At 42.5% G+C, this 27490-nt stretch overlaps 1 protein-coding gene across 1 annotated transcript in view; it reads right to left on the bottom strand.

Moving 5' to 3' along the window:
• The window catches only part of kiaa1549lb (KIAA1549-like b), a 290305-nt gene that overhangs the window by 70457 nt on the left and 192358 nt on the right, over positions 1–27490 (bottom strand). Inside the window, exons 7-11 of the mRNA XM_034188840.1 lie at positions 26904–27072; positions 11684–11743; positions 5014–5165; positions 4167–4338; positions 1356–1519 (exon numbers count right to left, since the gene is read on the bottom strand). Of these exons, the coding sequence (XP_034044731.1) occupies positions 1356–1519; positions 4167–4338; positions 5014–5165; positions 11684–11743; positions 26904–27072 (717 nt within the window). The remainder of the gene's footprint in view (positions 1–1355; positions 1520–4166; positions 4339–5013; positions 5166–11683; positions 11744–26903; positions 27073–27490) is intronic.

Raw genomic sequence — 27490 nt, 5'->3', positions numbered from 1 at the left:
CAGGTGGCCACTGTCTTCAGCAGTCAGACCCGGTACTGCTGGCAGAGAACAGAAACAGTTTTTGATGAGTGTGAGTTTGCACACTCAGTAATCCCACAGTCTGTGTTCAATTAGGAGGGAGAACCTCCACCTCCGATAACACACTTGGACAGCTCCTGAGACAACCACTTATCTGGGTGGGGTGGGAGGCGAAGCCGTCGCAGTCCACACCACACGCCAACACAGCAGACAAGGAATCTGTCACGGGAAAACGGCTGCAAAAGAGATCAGACTATTGTTCGGTTTAGATTCAGCAGAGAAAATTACCTGTATGGTAGTTGATTTCTTGGCGGGGAGGTGGAGTTGCAGTCCGGCTTTTATGGAGGTTGACGTAGATGAGTGACAGCTGGTGGTGATGATGTGACAGCTGTCACTCCACTGGTTCCGGCGCCCTCTCGTGCTTGAAGCCCGCACTCCAAGCAGGGCGCCATCTGGTGGTGGTGGGCCAGCAGTACCTCCTCTTCAGCGGCCCACACAACAGCTTAGCTGCAATAATTCTCTTGGTATATTTGACAATTCTTTGTGCTTTGTTTTATTTGTTATTTTACTTTTGTTAGTAAGGCCAAAGCAGATGGTCAATCCACTCAGTCTGGTCTGCTTTAGGTTTCTTCCTGTAATCAAAAAACTACCTGAGGGGGTTTGTCCTTACCACTGCTGCTAATGCACTTGCTCAGGTGGTGGATAAGGTCACACCTTATTCTTCTGAAGTGCCTTGGGGTGACTTATGTTGTGATTTTGGACTGTATAAATATATTGAAGTCAATTAATTTTGGTTTGTTTTCTCTGTGCTTGCTAGCAGGATTTTCAAAATTTGAAAGACATTTTTGATGTAATGACCTGTTTGAATTAATGCAGGTGTTTTGTGTATTTGGAAGTGGTTTTTGCATTTGCTAGTGTTGCCTTCATTTGGAAGTGTTGTGGCCTTTCTCTGCCACTGTAGCATGCACTCCAAAATTAGTAAAACAGGTTTAAGTGTTTAAGTTTCAACAGTGATTGATTCACCCATCCAGAAAAAAATATGGTACTCGGTTTATTAAACACCATGTACATATTGAGTAAAGGTACCCTGACACTTGCATGAATTTGATCCCCGTACTGGCATGCATTTGTTGTAAACTGTTGTTAAATGTGTGTGGTTGTGTGCACACGCACAAAGAAAATTTTCAAATGTTCAAAATCTCTGGCACGCATTAATTTGCATCCAGCGCGACAAAGCAGGTCGCATTGGCACGAAGAATTGTCTGGCAGTGTGGGCGTTAAATGCGTGCAAGTGCCAAGGTGCCTTAAGAGAGACAAGCAATCAGATGAATAGATACCTTAGCTCTGGGATTGAGGTTACCAATGGCATCAGCTTTGAAATCATTCTTGTTCTTTCTGCAAAGCACAGCTGTGATGATGATGATAATAAGAGTTACTATGGCAATGGGAGCCAACACTGCAGCGATTATCCAGAGGTTATTCGGAGGGTTCTTGATCACAGCTGTGAAATAAAAACACGTTTAATAACATATGTGTCAATATGTGTGTTCTGATACTCTAACATTACACAGAAGAGAACTTATTCAGTAGTGCACTTTAGCTGTTGATTAATGACAGTGTAAAAGCTTAAGCTTATGTATTGAACAGTGTGCAGCTTTCCAGGTCCTAGTTGATGGATATGACCAGAAAGAACCTGTACATTTCAAAAGAGAATTAACTGAAGTTACCCTTGAGAATCTTAGAAGGGCCTTAATGCAGCAGGATTGGTGTGAAATTTATAATGATGACATCGACAAATCATATGAATCTTTCATCACCATTATTTCGAATTTGTAGGATAAATATTTGCCGCTGATGCCACAAAGTAAAAATGCACAAAAAACTGACAAACCTTGAGTTACAAAGGGACTCCAGAATGCATGCTTAAATAAAAAATCTTTTGTACAAGCAATTTATAACATTTAGAACTTAGGAGGCTGAAAGTAAATATAAGATATACAAAAATAAATTAACGAACATCATGCAACCGTGCAAGAAGCAATATTATTGCTATATTATTATCTGAAACTAAATTTCTTGGCATTTTTACTGATGATAAATTAAATTGGAAAACTCACATAAATTATGTCAAATCTAAAATTTCAAAACTTCTTTCAATTTTGTATAATATACATATACATGCACAATATTTTCTTCCCCAACATTCATTGGTCATGCTGTATCATTCATTACTTGTCCCATATATGACCTATTGTATTGAGGTTTGGGGAAACACGTATAAAACAAAAACAAATTAAGTTTTTCTCTTACAAAAGAAAGCAATAAGAGTTATAAGTAAAAAAAAAAACATTACGCACCAACAAAGTAATTTGCTTGTCTGTGTATTTTGAAATTTCAAGATTTGGTGGATTATTTTACGATGCAGATCATGTACAAAGTTAAAATGAACTTCTGCATCTACACGTTCAGGAGTTGTTTAAAATGAGGGAACCCAGTTACCATTTGCGAGGAACACTGATATTTGAGAGAAGAAAGATTCGAACTACGGTTAAAAGTCATTGTATTACTGTAAAAGGTGTTAGAATCTGGAATAATTGTTCTGATAGTATTAAATCATCTGGTATATTGGTAGGTGTTAAAAGACTTTATAAAAACAATTTAATTTCTTACTATAGTATGCTATATTAGGCTAATTGTTTTTGTGGTTCTTTTTTGTTTATTTGCACATCATTTTACTTGTGACCGTAGGACCTTTGTGGCTGGGACGGCAGCGGGATCGAAACCCGGACTGCTCACACTAAAAATCAAAACTCTACCAGGTCAGCCAAAGGGGAATTTCCCATTAGCCAAGCTAGCGGGAAAGTCTTTTCAATCCGGACTTCACCCTGCTACATACTGATTGTTCTGTTCTGTTCAGTTATGTTATTTTTCTGATTTTTACCTTGTTTTGAGTTATTTAAATGTGTATAGTGTAGGGGGGTGGGCGTTTATAAGCTTTTGCTTCAGCCCATGCCCTTTCAGCCGCACCCAATTGGGAAATCGTATGAGTTATTGTTGTATTTTCTTCTGTTTTTTGATTTGTTTTGTTAGTAAGAGATTTTTATGTTGGTATTTTGTTTATGTTTGTGCTGAATAAATTTTATTCATTCATTCACTTAACTATTGTCATACAATAATTTGAGAATCTTGTGTTTGTGTGTTCCACTGCTTGGGCCAGTTTGCACCAAACCTACTGTGTGAATGTAGGGTTACCCAAGAGCTGTCCTTAAGGGGTTTCTTTAGGCAAAGCTCAATCACACTGGAGATAAACATCAAAATTTTGGTTTATCTGCTTGTTCCCCTACTTATCCCAACCTTTGGCTGATTGGCTTTGTCTCACACAGGGAGTAATTCAGTGTAGAACCGCCACTGATAGTTGGTGAATCGCTGCTGACGCTCAGAAATGATGCATTCACAGTGAAGGCAGGGCGGACCAATTTTTAGGGGGAGCTATTCGGTCTGCAACACTTGGTACACATATGGAGGTGGGTTTTGGAATTCCCAAGCTGAGATCCAATTTGCCATAGGTCAGTCACTGGAGTCAAGGTCAAGTCTGCCTGTCTGATTGTTGGCCTTCTTGTCCCAACTCCTTTTGCTGACTTCTACCAGATTTGCTGTACCAGTGAGGGTTGGCCCTGAAATGACTGTTTAACAAAATTAATCATTTTAGCAAAGGGTAAGGTCAAGGAATTTAATTTTTGACCTGATTTGGACCAAATGTGGTGCAGGTGGCTTCCAGAAATACCCTGGCAAAGTCAGCCAAAGGTCAATCATTTGGGTGAATGTCAAGGTCATTGGGTTGAAATGTCAGATTGTCATAACCAGTCCTATCTTTATGCCCATGGGCACTATTACCTAGTACACAATAATATGTAAAAGAATGCAGCATGGCCCCTCCTCACTTGACCAGTTATATCTCCCTTTCTCCCCCATTCTGCACAAAGATTACAGCACAAACAATGTCCTGCTGAGAGCGTTTCAGAGAGATTAGAGAGCAAAGCATTTTCTTAACCTTCTTTTTTCTGCCTCACAACAGCAACGACCCCTCAGCAAGTGTTATGTTTTCATTTACCAGTCCTCTGTTAACGCAGGATGTATGCTTTGCTTACGTTCTGCTTGCAGCTGGACAAAGTATCCCAACGTGAGAGCCATGGTCTGTGAATCCACTGTGTTCAGGATTTTCGCGGCAGACGTGCCCGATAAAGGAATGCCATTGTGTTGCACGTAGTAAGTCATCTCAGCTTGTTTCTTCAGCCCCGACACCCTGCGGATGTTCACCATCTGATTGAAAAAGAAAAGAAACAAGCTGCTCTAAATGACTGTTAATATCAGCTGTTATCAAGCTGGATACACAAAAGAACACAAGATCACTTTAAAAAATGGATGAGTACAAAACTGCATTCAGCAGCAGTGTCCTCCTGAGACCATTCTGTGTAGTTCTCCTCAGCACTTTAGTTTTAATGCTTTAGCAAAAACATTCGACCTCTGAGAAGCTTCCTAATTATCAAGGGCTGACCGCAATTTATCACGTAAATGTATACAGACATGCCTATCAAAGTGTATGTTATGAAATATTCATATTGTGAATAAATAAAACAAGAGAAATGTCAAATTAACAACTTCACTTAATATCTAACCAACAGACGTATGGCAGGAAGATCACAGAAAGGCATTGCAAACTCTGTTTTCCTCTTTTGGCTTTTGCTTGACAGCTCAAAATTTGCAATAATTTGTACGTAGGAGCATCCTTTTGCTGGCTCCTTTTCTTTATTTGGCTCAGATTCTGCCCAGCTCTTCCTTGAGTCAAGTCACATACTTCACCAAAATGACATAGGACTAACATTCTGAGAGATCCTCTTAATGAAGAGCAGGATCTCAGGTTTTCACTTTGCACTGAGGTTGGTTTGTTCCACAAAAGTGTTGCGGCTGTTGTCATCTACTGTCACGGTGACTTACCTGCACAGTGTAGCTGCCTACAGTCGTTGCTCGCCGGAAGCGCGTGCCCTGCTGGCCAGCAAACACAAACAACTCTGCCAACCGCTGTTCCATTAGACTGGCAAAGCTTTGGTACTGTCCCTCCAGGCTGGCATTATCCACATCCTGGATTACTGCAAATGCAGATGAAAGAAAGCACCAAACAAAGAGATTGAGGCTGAATTATGTGTGCTGAATACATGTGTGTGTATGGTGGGAGTGGGGGGGGGCTCAGACTTCATACACAGCTCAGAAACTTCAGTTTCTTATTCCTGCATTTGTAGCTACAGTATGTTTATACACAACAAGATTAATGTCTTATTTTAATGTTCTCCCTACATATGAGATAAGGCAGAAAAGAGAAAAAGGAGTTCATGTAATACATGTGGTGAATTTTCACCGGTGGCACAGTATTGCCATTTCATAACCAGAAGATTCTGAGGTCACGCCCAAACCTTCAGCAGCAGTGGAAGATGAGCATGTTTACACAGAGAAAGGACGATGGTGTGATTTTTGCACAATCAATACTTGCAGCATTTGAGAAGCCAAAGGAGAAATCGGAGTGTCTGGGTTTGAAATTGTGTTGGATCAAGACTCAGATCCAGGCATTCAATGACTTCCTGAATTTGGACCATTAGAAGTGTATCTGCATGAGATAAAAATGCCAAAATTGTGAAGACATTCACTAATGTCATCACTGGCATTAATGTTTCTGGGTCCTTGGACATGTAAGATTGAGAGATGTGTGGGAAGAGTTTACAGAGGTTGCTGGACAAAGGCTGATACGTTTGCAGGAGAACGAAAGTCTAAGTCTGTAGGGTTCTGATGTTTCCTGCCTCACTGTATGGTTGTGAGACTTGCACACTAACTAGTAACCCAAGATGGTGACTGGGTGTCTTTCGTACTAGGTCTCTTCATTTGATCCTTGGGTACTGCTGGAATGACTTTGTGAAATGAGCGGTTACTTAAGGTGTTGTCACACTGTGATTGATTAATTAAAGTGATTAGTTACTGACTGAAATCATCTGTCCTGTAGCAAATACTGTTTAATACTGTATGTCAGTCTGCGGTGGATTTGTTCTCTGATGGACGGATGAAGTCACATTTCCACTGACAAGACAAACAGCCAGATTCAGCAGAACAATTTGATGAGTTTCAAGACACAGCCTGGATGTGCACTGGGGGAAGGTGGGTTTGAGCAAGATTCACCAAGGTCAGAATGTAAATGGCGCAAAAATCCAACTTGCTTAGAGATCATGATAGCATACTTCTTTACTACATTCCTGCACTGGCAGCATCCTCTCCTCTGTGCTGGTATTCAGTGCAGCTGCAGCAAAGACAACAGCAAACAATCTACTTCATCAGTGGCACCTTTTCACCAAGAGAATCTGCCAGATGAGCTCTCATGTCCAGATAAAAGCTGACACAGCCACGCTATCTTTTTTTTTTTTCCAGTCTGACCTTGGCTAAATGAACAACCGCGCTGCATGTTGTGCCAGAAATGGTCCTCTCTCCCCCGGTGCTGAATTCACATCCCACGCCAGAGCTTTGGTCAGTCAGAAGCCCAGTCTGAAGCATTGTAGAATTACCAAACAAGTACAGGACAAAACAGGAAACAAATGTGCAACCACCGGGAAAGCTTTCTGATGTCTGATCAAAACGTTTTGAGCATGCACAAAACTTTCCAACAGACTCACTGTACATCAGCTGACAAGGACCAAAATAGACATAAACGATATCAGAATTTCATATTTTTTACTTACACCTTTCCTCAATCCATCATAGTGTGACAGACACTTTAGAGAGGCTAAAAGTCACCCTGTGACAGATTGAGTAAACTGAAGAGAATGTATTTAAACCATTTTCCAATGCCAAAAATCATGTAATCTGTTGGTTTCTGGTGGATTTCTTACTCTGAAGGAATGAGTGGACAACCACCAAATGCGGGTGCACAGCACTTCTAGACACAAACAGAAGATGAACAGATAATGCGCAGATAAAATTAACATCTCCCAACCATCCACTGGCAAGCTATGAGTAAGTACAGGACAAAATGATATATAAATGTGCAACCGCTGAGGAAGCTTTCCATCTGATGTCCACTCAAAGTTTTGAGAATGCACAAAACTTTATAACTCACTGGACATCAGCTGACATCAGCAAACAAGACACGTATTTAAGGAACAGAAAAAGGATTTGTACAGGACAAATTGATAAATGCTCAAAGAACACCTGTTTGGAACATTCCACAGGTGAAAAGGTTAATTGGAAACAGGTGAGTGTCATGATTGGGTATAAAAGGAGCATTCCCAAAAGGCTCAGCCGTTCACAAGCAAAAATGGGGCGAGGATCACCACTTTGTGAACAACTGCATGAAAAAATAGTCCAACAGTTTAAGAACAATGTTTCTAAACGTTCAATTGCAAGGAATTTAGGGATTCCATCATTTACAGTCAATAATATAATCAGAAGATTCAGAGAATCTGGAAAAATTTCTACACGTAATCGGCAAGGCCGAAAACCAACACTGAATGCCCGTGCCCTTCGATCCCTCAGGCAGCACTACATTAAAAACAGACATCATTGTGTAAATGAACTTACAGCGTGGGTTCAGGAACACTTCAAAAAACCATTGTCAGTTAACACAGTTCGTCACTACATCTATAAATGCAAGTTAAAACTCTACCATGCAAAGCAAAAGCCATCCATCAACAACATCCACAAACACTGCCACCTTCTCTGGGCCCGAGCTCATTTGAAACGGACAGACGCAAAGTGGAAATCAAGACTCAGCTTGGGACTCCAGCAATCAAGTCTCAGATTTTCAGCTTGGACTCTGGCAAGGTCGGTCGCATTCCTCCCCTCTCCTCTCCTCCTTTCTGTTCTCTATCTCTGCTCCGACCTTCAAAGTTCCCAGCTTCACCAGACTGTGAATTCTTCAAATTAAGATTTGGATTAACCATGGAATTGATCAACTAGTCTCTCAGCACTATTGACACCATTTTTTTCGACAAGGAAATCAGGGCTGGGGGACCCTGCATGCCCTGATGGAACCCACCCAGCGGGCTATGCTCTCGACGCCTGAGAGAAATGAAGTGGCATGCGTGACTCCATTCTCTGCGGATTCATTTCTATTCACTTTTATGGTGAGAGGTTTGGCACTGATTGGTTTGTGCGCTGCCCTGACCCACAGGAATATTAGCAAGATGGCTGCTACCAGAATCTCGTCCCCTCATCTGTCCGTCATGATTAATGAGCTGGGCAATGCTGTGTAATCTCAGACTGAGTGAACATCCTGGAGCATATCGCTGCATTACAAAGGAATGTGCTGCTGACGACCGGAGAATATTCTTCATAAATTTGAACTCTAGATGGTCAGAGGTGCAGTAAATGGAATTCTGTATTTCTCCACCTAACATCAACATGACAGCCTTATCGGCTCCTGAAGGTCTAATGCCCTGCTCTTCCCCCAGAAGGATCTATGGCCTTGGTGAAGGAATTCGGTTCCCCCCTTCTCATGTATCTACCCCCCCCCACCAGCATGCTGTTGCCGAGCAATGTCAAACTTTACACACACATGGACAGAAACTGACAGAAACTTAACTCATCTGCACACAACGTATGTCTCCCTCACTCCATCCCTACTACCCCCCCCCCCCCCGTGTCTCTCCACTCCCCTCACCCTGGATTCCTCCCTAGTGCACATAAACAATGTCAAATGTATATGTGTTGTCTTTAATTCTGATGTGTGCCATTATTACGGTAAACTAGTAATAATTGTGGATTAATTGCTATATTTTGTCTGAGGCAATTGGAGTGTAAATATAATTTTGTTGTTGTTGCACTTATGTAATGACAATGACAATAAATCTCATCTCATTTTTGGAAAAGTGTGATGTGGTCTGTGAGTCCACATTTCAAATTGTTTTTGGAAATCATGGAAAAAGACCATCCAGATTGTTACCAGCGCAAAGTTCAAAAGCCAGCATCTGTGATGGTATGGGGGTGTGTTAGTGCCCATGGCATGGGCAACTTACACATCTGTGATGGCACCATCAATCCTGAAAGGTACATCCAGGTTTTGGAGCAACACATGCTGCCATCCAAGCAACATCTTTTTCAGGGACATCCCTACTTATTTCAGCAAGACAATGCCAAGCCACATTCTGCACATGTTGCAACAGCGTGGTTTCATAGTAAAAGAGTGTGGGTACTAGACTGGCCTGCCTGCAGTCCAGACCTGTTGCCCATTGAAAATGTGTGGCGCATTATCCGCAGTGTCCTCAGTTCCCAAATGCTTATTGAGTGTTGTTAGAAGGAAAGGTGATGTAACAAACATACCACTGTCCCAGCTTTTTTGAAACGTGTTGCAGGCATCCATTTCAAAATGAGCAAATATTTGCACAAAAACAATAAAGTTTATCAGTCACTCACTCACTCATCTTGAACTGCTTTTCCGGGTTTGGGTCCTGGAGGCAACAGCTCCAGCAGGGGACCCCAGACTTCCCTTTCCCGTGCCACATTGACCACCTCTGACTGGTGGATCCTGAGGTGTTCCCAGGCCAGTGTGGAGATATAATCTCTCCACCTAGTCCTGGGTCTTCCCCGGGGTCTTCTCCCAGATGGACGTGCCTGGAACACCTCCCTTGGGAGGCGCCCAGGAGGCATCCTTACCAGATGCCGAACCACCTCAGCTGGCTCCTTTCAACGTCAAGGAGCAGCGCCTCTACTCCAAGCCCCCCACGGATGACCGAACCTCTCACCCTATCTCTAAGGGAGACACCAGCCATCCTCCTGAGGAAGCCCATTTCGGCTGCTTGTACCCGCAATCTAGTTCTTTCGGTCATGACCCAACACTCATGACCATAGGTGAGAGTAGGAATGGAGATTGACCAGTAGATTGAGAGCTTCGCCGTTTGGGTCAGCTCCCTTTTCGTCACAACAGTACGGTAGAGCGAATGCAATACCGCCATTCTCCGGCCAATCTCACGCTCCATTGTCCCCTCACTCGTGAACAAGACCCTGAGGTACTTGAACTCCTTCACTTGGGGCAAGGCCATATTCCCTACCTGGACTCCATCGGTTTCCTGCTGAGAACCATGGCCTCAGATTTAGAGGTGCTGATCTTCATCCCAGCCACTTCACACTCGGCTGCGAACCACTCCAGTGAATCCTGGAGGTCACTGGCCGATAAAGGCTCTCCGGGAACGATCACCTTATCGTGGCAGAGATGTTTGTGTGCCGCTATGAACCTGAGAGCTGTGTTGTCTGGAGCCTTGTGCTCCTGGTAGGGTCTCCAATGGCAAATTGGTCTCAGGCGAGAGGCCAGACTAAGAATGGTTCACAAGACACCATGAAAGAATGAGGCAGAGGAAACATGACCCGGCCCGGAGGAAGCCCAGGGCCCTTTTCTGGAGCCAGGCCTGGATGTAGGGCCCGTCAGCGAGTGCCTGGTGGCTGGGCTTGCCACGGAGCCCAGTCGGGCACAGCCCGAAAAAGCCAAGTGGACTTTCCATCTCCACCCTGTGTGCTCACCACCTGCAGGGGGAACCACAGGTGTCGGGTGCGCTGTCCTTTGGGTGGCAGTGAAAGTCGAGGGCCTCAACAGACCAGACCCAGGTGGCAGGAGCTAGGTCTGGGGAGTGGAATGCCACCTCACTGTGGGGGAAGGAGCCGGAGCTTGTGCGGGAGGTGGAGCGATACCAGTTAGATCTGGTGGGTCTCGCCTCCATGCACAGCCTCGGCTCCGGAATCACTTTCCTTGATAGGGGTTGAAGTTTATCAGTTTGAACATTAAATATCTTGTCGGTGTGGTGTATTCAATTGAATATAGGTTGAAGAGGATTTGCAAATCATTGTATTCTGTTTTTATTTACATTTTACACAATGTCCCAACTTCACTGGAATTGGGGTTGTATTAGGTTATTCTTCACATCAATGACTCAGTGTTGTGTGCATTCCATAGCTCCTGCTGTGTGGATATAGTGATGACAATGAACTATAGCACACTGTGTTGTGACCACTATTGTAATAACTAACGTATGTTTCTGTGAGAATGATTTTGGTAAGATTTGGGAGAATCCTGATCAAAAGTCCAAGAAATTTCAACTATTAAAATAAAATTTGATTACAACAGTGATTGCAACAATGACATCAGCACTCCACTCTCCAGTCACGAGGATCTTATTGCACAACTTGCAAATAACAATGTGTGTAGAAAAGGCACGTTTAGGCTACAAAAAGCTAAGTAAAAGTAATGAAACAACTAGAAATATAGAATATATTGCACTCGTTCCAATAATATTTTGTCGGGTGTCCGTGTGTCATGGTCTGTTGTTGTTAGGAAGCGAAAAGATTTACAGCACTGCTTCACTCTCTAGCATGATCACGGCACTGACATTTAGATGCAGCTTTCATCCACTACCATTTTAATTAACCTGCACAATGTTCCTGGAGAAGATTTATAAAAAAAAAAAAAAAAAAATCAGCACTGTGCATGTGGAGGGTCATTTTGCATGCTTGCGTGGGGGCATATATTAAAAGTGTGAAGCAAATCACTGCAGTGGGAAAGGATGAAAGCATGCATTTTCTGTACATTATGACATATCAGACACAGATTACAGTGTCTTGTAAAATACGGTGACATTCCTACCTGTAATCACCCAGAAGTCTCTGGTTGCAGAAGAGGTGTTCAGATTGTGATACTCGAGTGCTGTAAAAACAGAAATGGAACAAAAAACAAAAGCACATGATGACTTTCTGTTGGAAATTGATAAGTCTTCAACCATCAGAAACAAAATTGTTAACCACAAACAATCTTGACTGATGGTTGTCTTCAGTCATCTTTAATTAATGAGAAATAAGGGTGTTTTTATTTTGTACTTCAGTTAAAGTACTTTCCAGAATGCATCAATATTAAGTCTGTTTGAGCGAAGTTCAAGTAATCAATAATCTCCTTACTGTCGCAATAGTTAGAAGATGTTTATTGCATGAGGGATTTGTCTGCAGTTTTTATACTATTTAAAATGCAGACCCCCTTTTTTTTTCTCTCACTGAGGCATTTCTTGCACACATTCTTCAAAAACTGCACCAATATGAGATATTTCCTCCAGCTTTGCATTAAAAAAAATTAGAGACATCACCATCATCTGAAAACTGGCTCCTGTCATCACTGTTGTTGTTCTCCATGTTGTATTGATAAGAGCGGCTATGAGTTGGCCACACTAAATGATGATTCCCAAAGGAGCAGCAGAAACAGATCTTTAAAAACCACAAGAATCCTGACCACATCACTGGAGATCAGATGCTAATTGGATTTACAAGTCGTACAAATTACACTTTTCATCATATCTACACAATTCTGAAAAGCTCTGGTCTGTGTTACACGCAGGCAAAAATAAGAACAACAAAAAAACCTAAAAACAAGAAGGGGCACTCAGAAAGTTTAACGCCTGCATCTTTGGTAATTTTGCCTCTGTAGTTCACCATAGTTCAATAGAAATGAAAAGATTCGTATTTGGTGCAGACTTTCAGCTTTAATTCAAGGGGTGTAACAAAAAATAACATTAAACATTTAGGAATAATAGCAATTTTTAGATATAGTACCTCTATTTTCAGAGCCTATAAATAATTGGACTTCTGAGATCTGACGGGATCAGGCTGACACAGAGCAGACCAGCTGCATCCAAAGTATTCACAATGCTTCACTTTTTCTACATTTTGTTATATTACAGCCTTATTCCAAAATGGAATAAATTACAGTGAGGAAATAAGTATTTGATCCACTGTCAATTTTGCAGGTTTTCCCTCATACAAAGAATGGAGAAGTCTGTAATTTTTTATCAGAGGTACACTTCAACTGTGAGAGACAGAATCTAAAAAAAATCCAGAAAATCACATTGTATGATTTCTAAATAATTAATTTGCCTTTTATTGCATGAAATAAGTATTTGATTCCCTAAAAAACAGACCTTAACAATTAGTACAGAAACATTTGTCTGCCATTACAGAGGTCAAGCATTTCCTGTAGTTCTTGACCAGGTTTTCACAAACTGCAACAGGGATTTTGGTCCACTCCTCCATACACATCTTCTCCAAATCTTTCAGGTTTGGAATTTCAGCTCCCTCCAAAGATTTTCTATTGAGTTCAGGTCTGGTGACTGGCTAGGCCATTCCAGGACCTTGAAATGCTTCTTACGGAGCCCCTCCTTAGTTGCCCTGGCTGTGTGTTTGGGGTCATTGCCATGCTGGAAGACCCAGCCATGACCCATCTTCTTGCTCTTACTGAGGGAAGGAGGTTGTTTGCCAAAATTCTGCGATGCATGACCCCATCCATCCTCCCTTCATTACGGTGCAGTCATCCTGTCCCCTTTGCAGAAGGGCAGCCCCAGAGTATGATGTTTCCACACACACACACAGCAAGTGGAGTTGATTCCAAAAAGCACTATTTTGGTCTCATCTGACCACATGACCTTCTCCCATGCCTCCTCTGGATTATCCAGATGGTCACTGGTGAACTTCAAACGGGCCTGGACATGTGCTGGCTTGAGCAGGGGGACCTTACTGCCCTGCAGGATTTTAAACCATGACGCTTTAGTGTGTTACTAATGTAATCTTTGTGACTGTAGTCCCAGCTCTCTTCAGGTCATTGACCAGGTCCTCCTGTGTAGTTCTGAGCTTTCTCAGAATCATCCTTACCGCACAAAGTGAGATCTTGTATGGAATCCCAGACCGAGGGAGATTGACAGTCATCTTGTGTTTCTTCCACTTTCTAATAAATAATCATAACAGTTGTTGTCTTCTACCAAGCTGCTTGCCTGTTGTCCTGTAGCCCATCCCAGCCTTGTGCAGGTCTTCAGTTTTGTCCTTGATGTACTTAGACAGCTCTCTGGTCTTGGCCATAGTGGGTAGGTTGGAGTGTGATTGATTTAGTGTGTGAACAGTTGTCTTTTATACAGGTAATGAGTTCAAACAGGTGCCATTGATACAGGTAAAGAGTGCAGAATAAGAGGGCTTCTTAAAGAAAAACACCCTTTGCTCAATACTTTGTTGATGCACCTTTGGTAGAAATTATAACCTCAAGCCGTTTTGAATATGATGCCACAAGCTTGGTGCACCTATCATCAGGGCCGTTGCAAGGCATTTGGGGGCACCTAGGAAAATGGAGTTGGAAGCCCCCTATGCTTCAGCACCCAAACCCCCCACATCCCGTCTGCCCAAAGCCTACACAAACCACAGCATAGACACTTTATATCAATAAAATATTTCTTTAACAGTGCATCTGATCATATGCAAAAACCCCACCACCACCACCATCCCATAACAACAAAGAAAGTGCAATTTCTGTAGTAACTACAAAATCCAAAATACTTTAAAAAATGTGCACAGTAACTAAATCAAACATACTTCAAATTCACCTTTCTGAAAGTTGTACTTAAGTGTGTAAATGGACTGGTCCCACAAGTGATGTCTCAGATCTTTAAATAGACAGAAACTGCAAAATCCAAAGGTGCATTACAACATTTGGCCAATCATCCCTCTCAGTGCATGATACACACCTATGGACTTCTTTCCCTTTAGAAATTAAAATGCAAACAGAACTGAAGAGGTTTAGTGGAAAAATTAAATATTGGCTCAAGCAGCAGCAGAAATGTCATCATCAATTTCTTTCAAGCCCTTTTCATTGCAGGACCAATTTACTAATGTTTAATATTAAATTTAGCTTATGGTTTAATCTTTAATCCACAATTCCAACTGTGTTTATTATTCCTGTTAATTATTCATTGCATTGTTTGCAGCCAATCTGCTCTGTGTCAGCCTGATCCTGTCAGATCTCAGAAGCTAAGCAGTGCAGGGCCTGGTTAGTACTTGGATGGGAGACCTCTTTGGAACACCAGCGGCTGTGTGCGTCTCTCCAGGTTACACTGGAGTTGCGTCAGGAAAGGCATCCTGTGTAAAACTTGTGCCAAATGCCAATGCGGATCTGGCTGTATCCGCTGTGGTGACCCTGAACAAAACAGGAGCAGCTGAATGGACAACATTCACTGTATTGTTCACTGTGTTTGTATCATTGTGATGTGTTATTTTTTGGTAGATTTTACTGTTTACAAAGACTGCAAATTAACTGAAGCTAGATGTCTTTTATAATCACATTTTCCCTTTTTTGTGACAATGTTGTATGTATCATCCTTGATAAACAGTCATTTAAAATAAAATAAAATAATTATGTTATCAAAAATAAGCTATTAACAAACATAATATTAAATGTGAACATTAAAAACAAAACACGCCCATCCTATGGAAAAAAAAAAATCACACAAACAACCGATAAATGTTGCAATGTTGTTGTTGTCCATTCGGCTGCTCCCGTTGTTTTGTTCGGGGTCGCCACAGCGGATACAGCCAGATCCTCTCACCTGAGGCCACTGGCACAGGGAGGTTCAGGATTAGACGCAAGGCAACACTTAAATTACTGTACAGATCCAGCAGCTTCTCACTGTATATGTAATTAAGCATGTCAAATGGGCAGGTGGCTACATGGTCTGGGCACGTTTGGAGGGATGAATTGATCTCAGATCATCTGCATCAATCACTAACCACTGTCTTCTTTTTTCCTTTTCTTTCTCTTTGTTTCTTTTCTTTGTTTTCTGGCTTCCTGACAGATAACTCCACTTCATGATTGCTTCTTTTTTAACCCTGTCTGCATATCTAGTAATGGTTAATGCCACACTGGCAGAACCATTTATGTACATTAATACACATATATGCAATTTATTCTTGCAAGACAGAAGGTATGTAGTGCATGAGTGAACGTGGTGTGCGTGTGTGACCCACATTCGCCCTTCCCGATCAGCCTACAACATCCTACTCAAAGTCAACCAACAACTTCAATCAGGAAGGGCCAACCACCAAAACAACCTGAAGACAGAAAAGAACGAAAGACAAGTGGTGAAGGCAATAACTGTGAAGTAATGAGAACTGAGACACAGAGGAGACGGGGCCCCAACCATACAACTTACCAGGAAAAACAACCACACATGAACAAGAAGTGACAGTAACAGTCTGTTATCTAAGTAATGAGCATCCATACCTTAATCTAGGACACCAGAATCTTGAACCCCTTGAGAGCACCCAAAACAGAATTGTGTTGACAACCACAAACACATAACCATCCACACACAGAGACCCAGGAGAAACCAGGAGAAAAAGGGCAGCGGAAGGGCACAGGGGCCAGGAAGGGCAGCCACCAGAGCCACCGGGGCAGCCTGACGAACCACCAGGGGAATGGCCCGGCGTCACCGGAATGCACCCCCCTCCCCCCACAGAGGCACAGGAAGCAACCCTATACCCAAAGGAAGCACACAGGGTGCCGCCATGGGCCCACAAAAGGGGAGGCCCCAGAATTACACCACCCGGACCACGGCTCCCAAAGGGAGGAGTGAGCGGCAGCAGGGACGGGGGCTAAGGAGCCATTGCAATCAAACCCAAAGCGCGGGCAGGGACCACCTAGCCAAATGAGGGCGGGGTCCAGCCCCCAGACAAGAGGCGGGATCCAACCCCCCGGGCCAGGAAGCACACGAGGCTCCCCCAACACAGACTCCCCCAGCACAGCCAGCAGGACCCCCCAAACTCCCCCCAGCCCCCAATCCACCCCCCACAACAGACCACACTCCAAACATCAAAGCCCAAGAGACTGCCAGGAGACTGCCCAAGCAAGTGCGGGGCAACACCCCACCCCACAGAGACCATGGCCCCCAACCCCCCAGCAGCTGTCCACCCCCAGTGTCAACACCTGCACCCCACCACTTCATGATTGCTGAAGTTTTACATTTAGCCAGTGTCCCAAGTCTCACTGAGATGATCTCCACTGCACAACTCCACTCCGGACTTTCACACCTCACCCGTCAAGTTGAGCTGCATCATGTGACTAGCTACTCTGGGAGGGGACCCCTTGATAGGGATTCTGATAACAGTGTTGTTGCACTTTCCTGCATTGATTCTCACAGAATTTAAAGGGGTGGTCACACAGTTTGTTGTTGCATAAAATTCATAACCAGTCATTGTCTGGGGGCCCCAGGCAATTGGTCGGTTTGCTTGCCTTGTTGTAATGGGTCTGTCTATCTTTGGGTAGTTTTGCCAAAAGATAGTCTGAGGTCTGACAGTCTGAGGTCAAGAGCGCTCTGGAGCAGGTTTTCATCCAGAATGTCTCTGTACATTGCTGCATTCTTCTTTCCCTCAATCTACACCAAAGAGTTTAATCTTTGTCTCATCAGACCAGAGAATTTTGTTTCTCATGGTCTGAGAGTCCTTCAGGTGCCTTTTGGCAAATTCCCAGTTGGCTGCCATGTACCCTTTAGTGAGGAGTGGCTTCTGTCTGGCCACTCTATCATACAGGCTTGATTGGTGGATTGGTGAAAGATGGTTGTCTTCTGGAAGGGTCTCCTCTCTCCACAGAGGACTGCTGGAGATCTGACAGAGTGACCATCGTGTTCTTGGTCGCCTAACTGACTAAGGCCCTTCTCCCCTGATAGCTCAGGGTGGCCGGGTGGCCAGCTCTAGGAAGAGTCCTGCTGGATCCCAATTTCTTCCATTTATGGATGATGAAGGCCACTGTGCTCATTGAAAGCAGTAGAAATGTTTCTGTACACTTCCCCAGATTTATGTCTCTAGACAATCCTGTCCCAGACACCTGCAGACAATTCCTTTGACTTCATGCACTGTCAACTGTGAGTCCTTATATGTACAGGTGTGTGTCTTTCCAAATCATGTCCAATCAACTGAATTTAACCCAGATGGACTACAGTTAAGCTGTAGAAACCACTCAAGGATGATCAGTGGAAACAGGATGCGTCTGAGCTCAATTTTGAGCTTCATGGCAAAGGCTGTGAATACTTATGTATAAATTTCATCCATTTTGGAATAAGGTTGTAACATAACATAATGTGGAAAAACTGAAGCGCTGTGAATACTTTCCAGATGCCGTGTAGCTAAGGAAAAAGTTGATTTTGAAAACTGATGGAAAATTAGAGGTAAACCCCGTTAACTCACGTGTGTGTAACTCATGTTTTGGCTTTACTCATAGTCAGTTTGTGGACACTGAAAATTTAGACTACTGTATAAGTGATTTTAAGTTTTGGTGGTCAACCTCATTAACTCGCAGTTAGAGATAACTCGCGATCCGATTTTGTGGACCCCAACTTGCGCGAGTTAACAGGGTTTACTTGAAAATGTATGTAAACATCTAAAATGTTCTTGTAAAGGAGGAGCTTTCCCACTGTGTTGATGACAGAATCTCAGTTTAGCCGCTCACTGTTACATCATGTGAGACAAACACTAAAGCAGGCAGAATTTTCAGTTGTCAGTTCTTGTATATAAATTTTGCCTAATTAAGGTATTCCGACTGAGGATTTTTGCAGTTTTTGGAGAAATGTATACGGTAGCTGGTCTGTGAAAGCAGACAGCAGCAAGAGCAGAAAAAGAACAGGAAAGACTCCAGCATTTTTAATTAACCAATACTGCTGGAGAGTCAGCAAAATCAGTTTGACCTTGTCTACAACTTTGTCCTGTGCCATTTGAATTGTTGAAGATGGTGTTATATGAGCCAGTGCTGAGAGTGCAACGGCCACAAATCTGAAAAAGTGTGACAAAAAAAAAAAAAAAAAAAATTATATTCAGCTCATGAACTAAAAACAAATTCAGTTCAATGGGATAAATTAATTACTAAATGATATTTCAGTGGTGGGGTAATCATTAAGAAGTTATATCCCAACTGAGAGAAACGGTTGGAGAAAAAATATCTGGGAAAGAGCTGAACACAGCAATTCAGTTTTTATTTAAAAAAAAAAATCCACCACAGAAAAACAGACCCTCTTCACTCCAAACAAGCACTTCAGAGTGCTGTGAAAGTCTGGGACTTTTCTGTCAGAACAGAACCCGAAGTGGTGTGAGAAATCTCCCACTGTTAATTATTTACTGCAATAATTGGATTTGAAGCGGGAGCCAGCCGGCATATGTTCACACCTCCTGTGAACACCATAATATGTCTAATGGCAAGGGTACAAAACAAACAGGGCAAAATCACTGTCATCCGCCTGCTCAGTCCTGCTTTTACACTCGGTCTGTCTCACTGAGTTTTACTCCGTGTCAGTTCCCACTCCCCCTGCAGCCCAACGCTGCATCTAGTTGTCTTCCTCGCTCCCTTTGCTCCTCAAACACACCACTAGTGGGTAATTTAACTTTCTAATTTCAGTCAATTGCAGCATAAAGTGATCTTTAACTTAAGACTGAATAGCAGAAAGCCTATTCTTCTTGATTTAAAGGCTACTAAAGTGCAATCAGACTGTATGTCAGTTATGGGACTGAAACCGTAAACCTCCACATTTCAGACACAACAGGTTAACAGAACTGTTCCACTTGTAAAACTTGAAATGCTAATTTAACTCAAAAATATTTGTAGAAACTGATTACCACAAATAAAAAACAAAGTGTCAAGAACCAATGTTTACCCAAGGTCAAAAGATGGCCATTGGATACTGCGAAGGCCTTGGGTCCATCCGTCTGTCTGTCTGAGCTCAGTGTAAGTCCAGTCCTATTACTGCCATAGTCTTCAAATTTACAGGGAACATTTTTGGGACACGGACCTTGGACAAGCTCAAAAATGGCTAACCTTGACCTAATTTAAGAGGTCAAAAGGTCACATTCTGTTTCCTATTGTTATGTTCATAAGGCCAAGGGTATTGTAGCACTGCATAATATTTTTAAGTTAAAGTAACATTTGACTGTTAAAAAATGCAGTTGGGCACAGGTGGATTTGGGGGCTTGTCAAACTGTTTGTAAAGTTGGGTGATGGAGGAAACTGAGTTGGATCTACCATTCTCACCAGTCATGAGCAGTGCCACCAGCAGACAAAAGTGAGAGTTTTCCTGGAAAGGAAAAGATCTCAAGCACATCCACTGTATAAGCAGTCATGACAGACATAACACTACACATATAGTGACTGCTCTGTCAGTTGGAATAACACAGAGGGATCTCACACACAAATTCCTCAATGAAAGAAGGACTAAGACCTTTATTATTATTGTGTATTATTAACAATTATATTTTGATTATTATTAATAGTACTACTACTATTACTATTATTTTTTTAACTCAGCCACATGTGGTGTATGTGGTGAGGTGTAGTGCTCGTCCCAAGCCTGGATAAATCAGAAGGGTAGAAGCAGGGAGTAGTTGCACCATAAATTTTGTAAAATCTCAGGCACATTGAGATTACAAGCCAGTGTTTTCAGAGTGTGATCCTCAAGCTCAGATAAATGAGTAGGTTTGCATCAGGAAGAGCATCTGGTATACGTTTTGCCAAACTAGTCATGCAGATCACTCACTCACTCATCTTCAACCGCTTACTCCAACTAAGGGTCATGGGGGGCTGGAGCCTATTCCAGCAGGCAGACGGCGTGAGCTGGAGCACAGCCTGGACAAGACACCAGTCTGTCACAGGGACACATATAGACAAACAAACATATTCAAGCACACCTACGGACAATTTCAAATTTCCAAACCACCTAACCTGCATGTTTTTGGATGTGGGAGGAAGCTGGAGTATGGGGAGAACATGCAAACTCAAACAGAAAGGCCACAGCTGGGAATCGATCCCATGACCTACTTGCTGTGAGGCAACAGTGCTAACCACTAATCCACCATGGTGCCCCGTCATCCAGATCATAAATCAAATTTCTATATCATATGTTCAAGGCCTGGGTTAGCAATGATTACCACCAGTACGGCTGTCCAACAGGATGCTGGTGGCTGGGCAAAGGAAAAGAAGAGGAGGAGAATGCATCTGGTGGCAATAGGAGTGGAGGAAAGTCACAAGGGTGGAAGTAAGAGTTGGGACTTTGATTGTTGGCAGTATTACTGGTAAAGGGAAAGAGTTGGCTGATATGATGGACGGGGGTAAGGATTGATATGTTGTGTGTACAGGACACTAAGTAGAAGAGAAGTAAAGCCAGGAGAATTGGAGGTGAGTTCAAACTGTTGCATCACAGTGTAGATGAGAGGAGAAATGGTGTTTGGGTCATTTAAAGGAACAGTATATTAAGAGTGTGTTAGAGGTTAAGCGAGTGTCTGAGGGCATTAAGTCTGAAGCTGGAAAGTGAAGGGGTGATGATGAATGTCATCAGTGCATATGTCCCACAGGTTGTGAGATGAAGGATAAAGTAGATTTCTGGACGAGATGATAGAGTGTGTATCAAAGCATGAAAGCATGAATTTCACAAAAGTTTTCTTTCTTCAGATTCCACATCTGAGCTTTGGTTCACCTCTCACCCTAGCCCTCTTTTTCACCTCCAAGGTTTTCCTACATGCCAAAATCTGATGTTGTCTGGCTAAACTCTTCTTTTAGGTTGCATCTTCTACAGCGGCAGCAATTTCCATCTTTTTTTTTTTCCAAAAAAATTCCACCAGCTGTCCTTCCACATTCCTGTCCTTGATACATATCTACCCATAACTTCCCATCAGCACTGTTCTCTTCACCAACATGTCTGGTGAAGTCCACGCCAATCAGCAGTCTTTCATGCTTTGATACATTATCATCTCATCTAACTCACTCCAGAAAAGTGTGTCTGGCTGATCCACGTACGCAGCATCTGTGCATGCGTGATCAGAACTGGACGTGTTCCTGATCAGAACAGGCAATCAAACCTGCGCGCGTGTGTGTGTGACTGACTGCATGATCCACACAGCTGCAGCGCCCGGTGATGAGAAACACCAGGTTTTTGAGAAAAAAGAGAGACAATTCTAATGCGCTCTCTCTCTCTCTCTCTCTCTCTCTCTCTCTCTCTCTCTCTCTCTCTCTCTCTCTCTCTCTCTCTTTCTCCCCCACCCTCTCTGTCTCACTCTCAATGCTGAAACAAGAAACAGGAAGTTTAAATGGCAATATTTTCTAGGTTTTTTGTGGGGGGGCACAGAAGGACTCCGAACTTTGCGCTCTGATGTTCCCAGCCCTAACAAAGAAGCAGTGTGTCCCACTGTACATCTGGAAATGTGAGTGCCATTTGCTTTTTACCATTTTGAGAATGGAGCGCATTTCTACAATGCAAAAAAAAAAAAAAAACGTAGGCAGGAGTACGGCACAGGCTACATGCGACAGTACGCATACATTCAAAACAAACATACGCAGCTGCAAGCAAATCTATGAATGCAACAAGACACGAAAAATGCAGAGTATGCGCGCATTTCAGGCATACTCTAAATGCAACACAATGTCACAATACACAACTCTACGTTTGCACCGGTGTGAAAGGGGCTTAGGCTAAGCTAATGTTAGCAGAATAAACTGTGCACTAAACACCATAGAAGAAGAGAGGGTGCACTTGATTTTATTCACAGGCATGTTTTGAGAAGCAAGATATGCGAGCCACATACTCATACTCACACAAACATTTCTTGCTTTATAGATAGATGTGTGACATCACCGATGGTTTGTCCAGTCCAGTGTTCGTGCCAATATGAGCTTTCCTTTTGTGCATTTCTTTCAATCGTGGTGTCTTTGTTGTCATTTAAAATGACTTGTAAAATGGTGCATGAACAAAGTGAAAAACTGTTCATTTGTCATACATGTGTAAGGATTCCACTCACATGTAGAACCGAAAGAGACTGTAAAACAGGTTCTTTTAATCCAGTGGTACTGCGACATATACATTGATGCATGTATAAGCGCCTCTTCACACATAGTGTGAATATGTACAACTTAGGGCAACTCCTGTATACGAGGGAACAGCTCGTATGAGCACACCACGAATCATTGCGCTGATGGGCAGGTGTGCATGATGCCAGTGCGATGGTTCGTGCACACGGGAACACAGTGCCACATCGCGCAGCTGCTGTGAAGAAAAAAAATAAATAAAAATACATGTCACCCATGGGATTCGAACCCACGCTTTCCAAAAGCTCTGATTGCCAATCAGAAACTTTAGAGATAAAGCCAGCAACACTGAAGTGTTCTTCTTAATAAAGGTTTTAATGTCTCATGGCAAGGCACAGGATCAGGAGCACAGATGCGTTTCAAGGAAGACCTAGTCGAAACGAGTCTCTGCTCCTGATCCTGTGCCTTGCTGTGAGACATTAAAACCTTTATTAAGAAGGACACATCAGTGTTGCTGGCTTTATCTCTATATTTACATTGTTTTTGAGCCGTGCACCTCCACTCCTGGTCCTTGTGAGTGCTCGTTTTTCCTCTGCTTCAATCAGAAACTTTACCACTGAGCTACCATTGCTGGCCTGTGAAAGATGCAGGAAACTGCCTGATATCAGGAAGGACATGGACGTATTTAAAAAAAAAAAACTCCACACCATATAAAAACACAGCATTATATTCAAACCCTCTTATCAAGCGGGCAATACAATCTGTAGATGACCCATGGTCACAGACGTACAGTCATGAAATGACATGAAAGAGAAGCAGTTCACTCGTCTCATCATGTCCACATCTTCTGGCGAGTGTCCTGCCCAACACGCGTGAGTTGTGGATGGCGTGCTGCAGGACTGTTCCACGCCTTGTGGAACAGAGCTCACGTGGGTGATGTGACAGTCAGATCGCCCGCTGCACGTTATAATCTGACTGGGGGCAGACACAGCGATATATGTTTTTATTTATGTCCACGTGATGACAGCAAGCAGACACACGCATGTCACAGTGGGCAGTTGTTAGTCCATATACATCCAAACACAATACATGTTGTCCAGCTAGGATGTCCAGAACAACTGATCTCCACAGCTGCTTCTGTCGGAGGCCATGCCTCATGTCAGTTCAGCGCACACACCAAAGCCACCCTCGTGGGGCACTTAGACAAATTTTACTGCCAGCATGACAGTGATTGTCTGCTGACTGTTGTCATGTTAATACTGTGAATGACCACACATTTAGAAAATGTGTGGTCATTTGAGCAGTGCCATGCGAGTGGTGTTAGATGTTCGTGCGTGTCACCTGGAATTTGGCTGACACCTGCCGCCAGAGGGTTCGATGGGCTCGCACACTGTCTTTCAGTTGCTGGTGTGCGCAAATAGTGGTAGTAACAGGTGTACGAGGCGTTGGAAGCAACTACGATTTTACAGGTTTTGCATACAATTCATGCTTCATGCGCATGCTTCTTCCTGTTAAAAGGGAGTTTTTCCTTCCCACTGTAGCCAAGTGCTTGCTCACAGAGGGTCGTTTTGACCGTTGGGGTTTTACATAATTATTGTATGGCCTTGCCTTACAATATAAAGCGCCTTGGGGCAACTGTTTGTTGTGATTTGGCGCTATATAAAAAAAATGATTGATTGATTGATTGATGCGCACTTTATGCACAAATCGACCAAATTTGCACAATATGTGAGGGGGCCCTAAAGGGAGCCAATGAACGTCCTAGTTGTGCTGGTGATGCTTGTATGCTGATCAATAATATATCCCAGAAATAATGCCCTTGATTTCTGTGTCTGTCATATCATTAGCTGCAGAGACATTTACATTTTATTTTCCAGTTACACTGCAGAAAGAATCAGTCTGCACACTGAAGCCTTATTGGGAGTTTGTTTAGTCTCCTGCTGACTTGCTATCACTCTTCATTTGTTTTTCTCTGAGCACAACTCTAATACAGCAGAATAGTAAGATACTGTAAGTAAGCCTTCAAATGAGATGGAGATGAAAGATTTGTTTTTGCACCAAGTATCTTTAAGCCCTTCAATCATAAAAGACGGTTGAACAGCACGACAGTCAAAACATCAGTTTAGTGAAACCCTGGACATCAGTCAGCCTGACTGCTTGAATTCCTGAAATCCCTCGTCCTTATGTGGCTTTCTCAAATGGAACAGCTCACATAAATGTTTCAAAACCGAAGAAGACACGGGTCATTTTCACTAAAATTGTCAGCGAGCAGTGAACCAGCATGCCTGAAAATGTCACACACAAACCTGCTACAGAAATCAGTGATTTCAAGAAGAAAATAAAATGAAGATAAAAGTTTAATTTGTTTTTTCTGTTGAATGTAATTTGAAGTGAGAAGACAAATCATCTTTAAAAGGAGATATATGTGGGATATGTATGAATTTCAGTTCAAACATGAGCTGAAAAAGTAATGTGCAAATGTACATTACTTTTTTCAAAAGTCAAACATTTGGACATTATTGCTATGTGGGGCATTTCTCTGTGCACGGTCCAGCGCGTAGGTGCCTGAGTGTTGAGGACCCCAGTTACAGTAGAAGGCCAAGGGGATGTCCACGTTTGACCTGGCTGCAGCAGACAGATGATTAATTTAAAGATGTGGGAATTGACTTTGGTCCATTGGTCCTGGGTGATTGTCATCCAGGACCAAAGGCGATTCTGTGGTGTTGTGATTGCAGCAAAGTGCAGCACCAGATCTGAATGGACTATTTTCTATAATTTGGAATGATTTTTGTGAGAACAGGCTCCATTTCAACAACAACAACAACAATAATAATAATAATAATTCATACTTTATTAATCCCCTTAGGGAAATTGTGTTTCTGCAATTAAGGCATCCTAATCACAGACATTTTCGCACCAGTCTGATCGCACTAGCAGCAGTGGGCAGCCACTCAGCAGGGGACCAACTCCAAATCAGCTTCTGTCTTCGATTGGAGGAGGTGTAGTAATAAGACCAATAACACAGGCATTGTTAACCTAGCCCTGTTGTTTGCAGATATCCAGGAAATGAGGTTTTACGACAAGATTGATGTCATTTCATCAAGGTTTTGTTATCATGGCATCACTTGCACTATGTAGACAGATCTGCTTTACATAAGCTTTAGTACAATCAATCACTAAAACATGCAAACACTATGGTGCCATGTGGTAAAGATGTCTGGAGTTTGAGTTTGTAAAAAATTGAGAGAACAAAACTAGTAAAAGAAATCACCAAGACACCCATGGCAAAACTGAAAGAGTTATAGATTTCTGTGGTTTTGATAGGAGAAAGTGGACATCATGCAACTCTTGGCTGTTGCATCACCATTTATACAGCTTGATGGGGGGTGGCACAGAGAACAATTTCCTTACATTTTGCCAGCAGGCACATGGGAGAGTTTAGGAAGGATCTGATTTTTTTTTTTTTTTTCTTTTTTTACATGAACCACCCTCTTTGGACGACTTCTCTAAGCCTAGTGGTTGTACAAATAATGGAAAATGACTTTAAAAAACAGTTACTGTATAACATTATTTCATGATGTTTTTGTGTCATCATCATCATATCATCGCTCAAATCATTTAATTACAAATGATTTACTGATTCATGTCATAGAAGCCAGTGGACAGAAATTTTTGGCAATGCTGATACCTTTGCAGGAGAGCAAAAGTCTTTAGAGTAGTGGTGCTTTTTACCATGTTGTATTGTTGAGAGACTTGAACATTAACCAGTGAACTAAGGTAACAGATGGATGTCTTCGGTACTAGGCCTCTATGGAAGATCCTTGGGAACTGCTGGAATGACTTTGTATCAGTGACCCGGGCAGGCCAGTTGTCTGCCTGGGTCACTGTTATCCAGGACCCAAGGCAAGTTCTAGGGGATGCTTTCAGATCTGACTTGATTTACCAATTGATATAAGACTTACATGGTCTCTCTAACCTTATGAATTTCAGGTACTGTATATTCTGGAGCATGTGTTTTTTTTTTTTTGGACAGTATTCTTGATTACCTTGACCTTTTACTGATTGACTCCAAAAGTCAGTCAACTGGAAAACTCACCCTTTGAATGTTCCTACCTAGTTTGGTGAAAATTTGCTCACCGTTTTCCAAGTTAGTTTGTACAGACACACACATAAACAATTACAATACCGTGCTGCCCCATCTGCGCGCAAAGTAATGAAAACTCTAACTTACGTTCAGCAATAATTAGGGGTGGATAGAAGAGGAAGTATCCAACCAGCTCAGCTGATAACTGGCCAAGGAGGTTTGAGGCAGTGGTGCCATTAAGGTAGACCGTCCCGTTCCTCACAGTGTAAACCAATGATACAGCAGGGGACGGCGCCAACTGAGACACAGTCAGAATCTGAAAAATCACAGGAAAAAGATAACAAGAAACACATCTGATGTCATAGTTACTGTTTGTGAAAAACAGGTGGTTCCAAACATTAGGGGCCCCAAGCAGCTGTGATGTTGTTTTTAGGAAACTGTAAAATCACTTTGAAATATATGACTGTAAAATGCAGGTTTCAAATATTTATGTGTAAATCTTGCACAATCAATAACATACAACCCCAATTCCAATGAAGTTGGGACGTTGTGTAAAATGTAAATAAAAACAATACAATGATTTGCAAATCCTCTTCAAACTACAGTGGGGAAAATAATATTTGACCCCCTATCAGTTTTGCAGGTTTTCCCACCTACAAAGAATGTAGAGGTCTGTAATTTTTATCATAGGTACACATCAACTGTGAGACAGAATCTAAAAAAAAATCTAGAAA

The sequence above is a fragment of the Thalassophryne amazonica genome, chromosome 2, assembly GCF_902500255.1.
Source record: "Thalassophryne amazonica chromosome 2, fThaAma1.1, whole genome shotgun sequence".
Classification (NCBI taxonomy): Eukaryota; Metazoa; Chordata; class Actinopteri; order Batrachoidiformes; family Batrachoididae; genus Thalassophryne; species Thalassophryne amazonica.
This window is presented reverse-complemented; position numbering and strand designations above follow the sequence as displayed.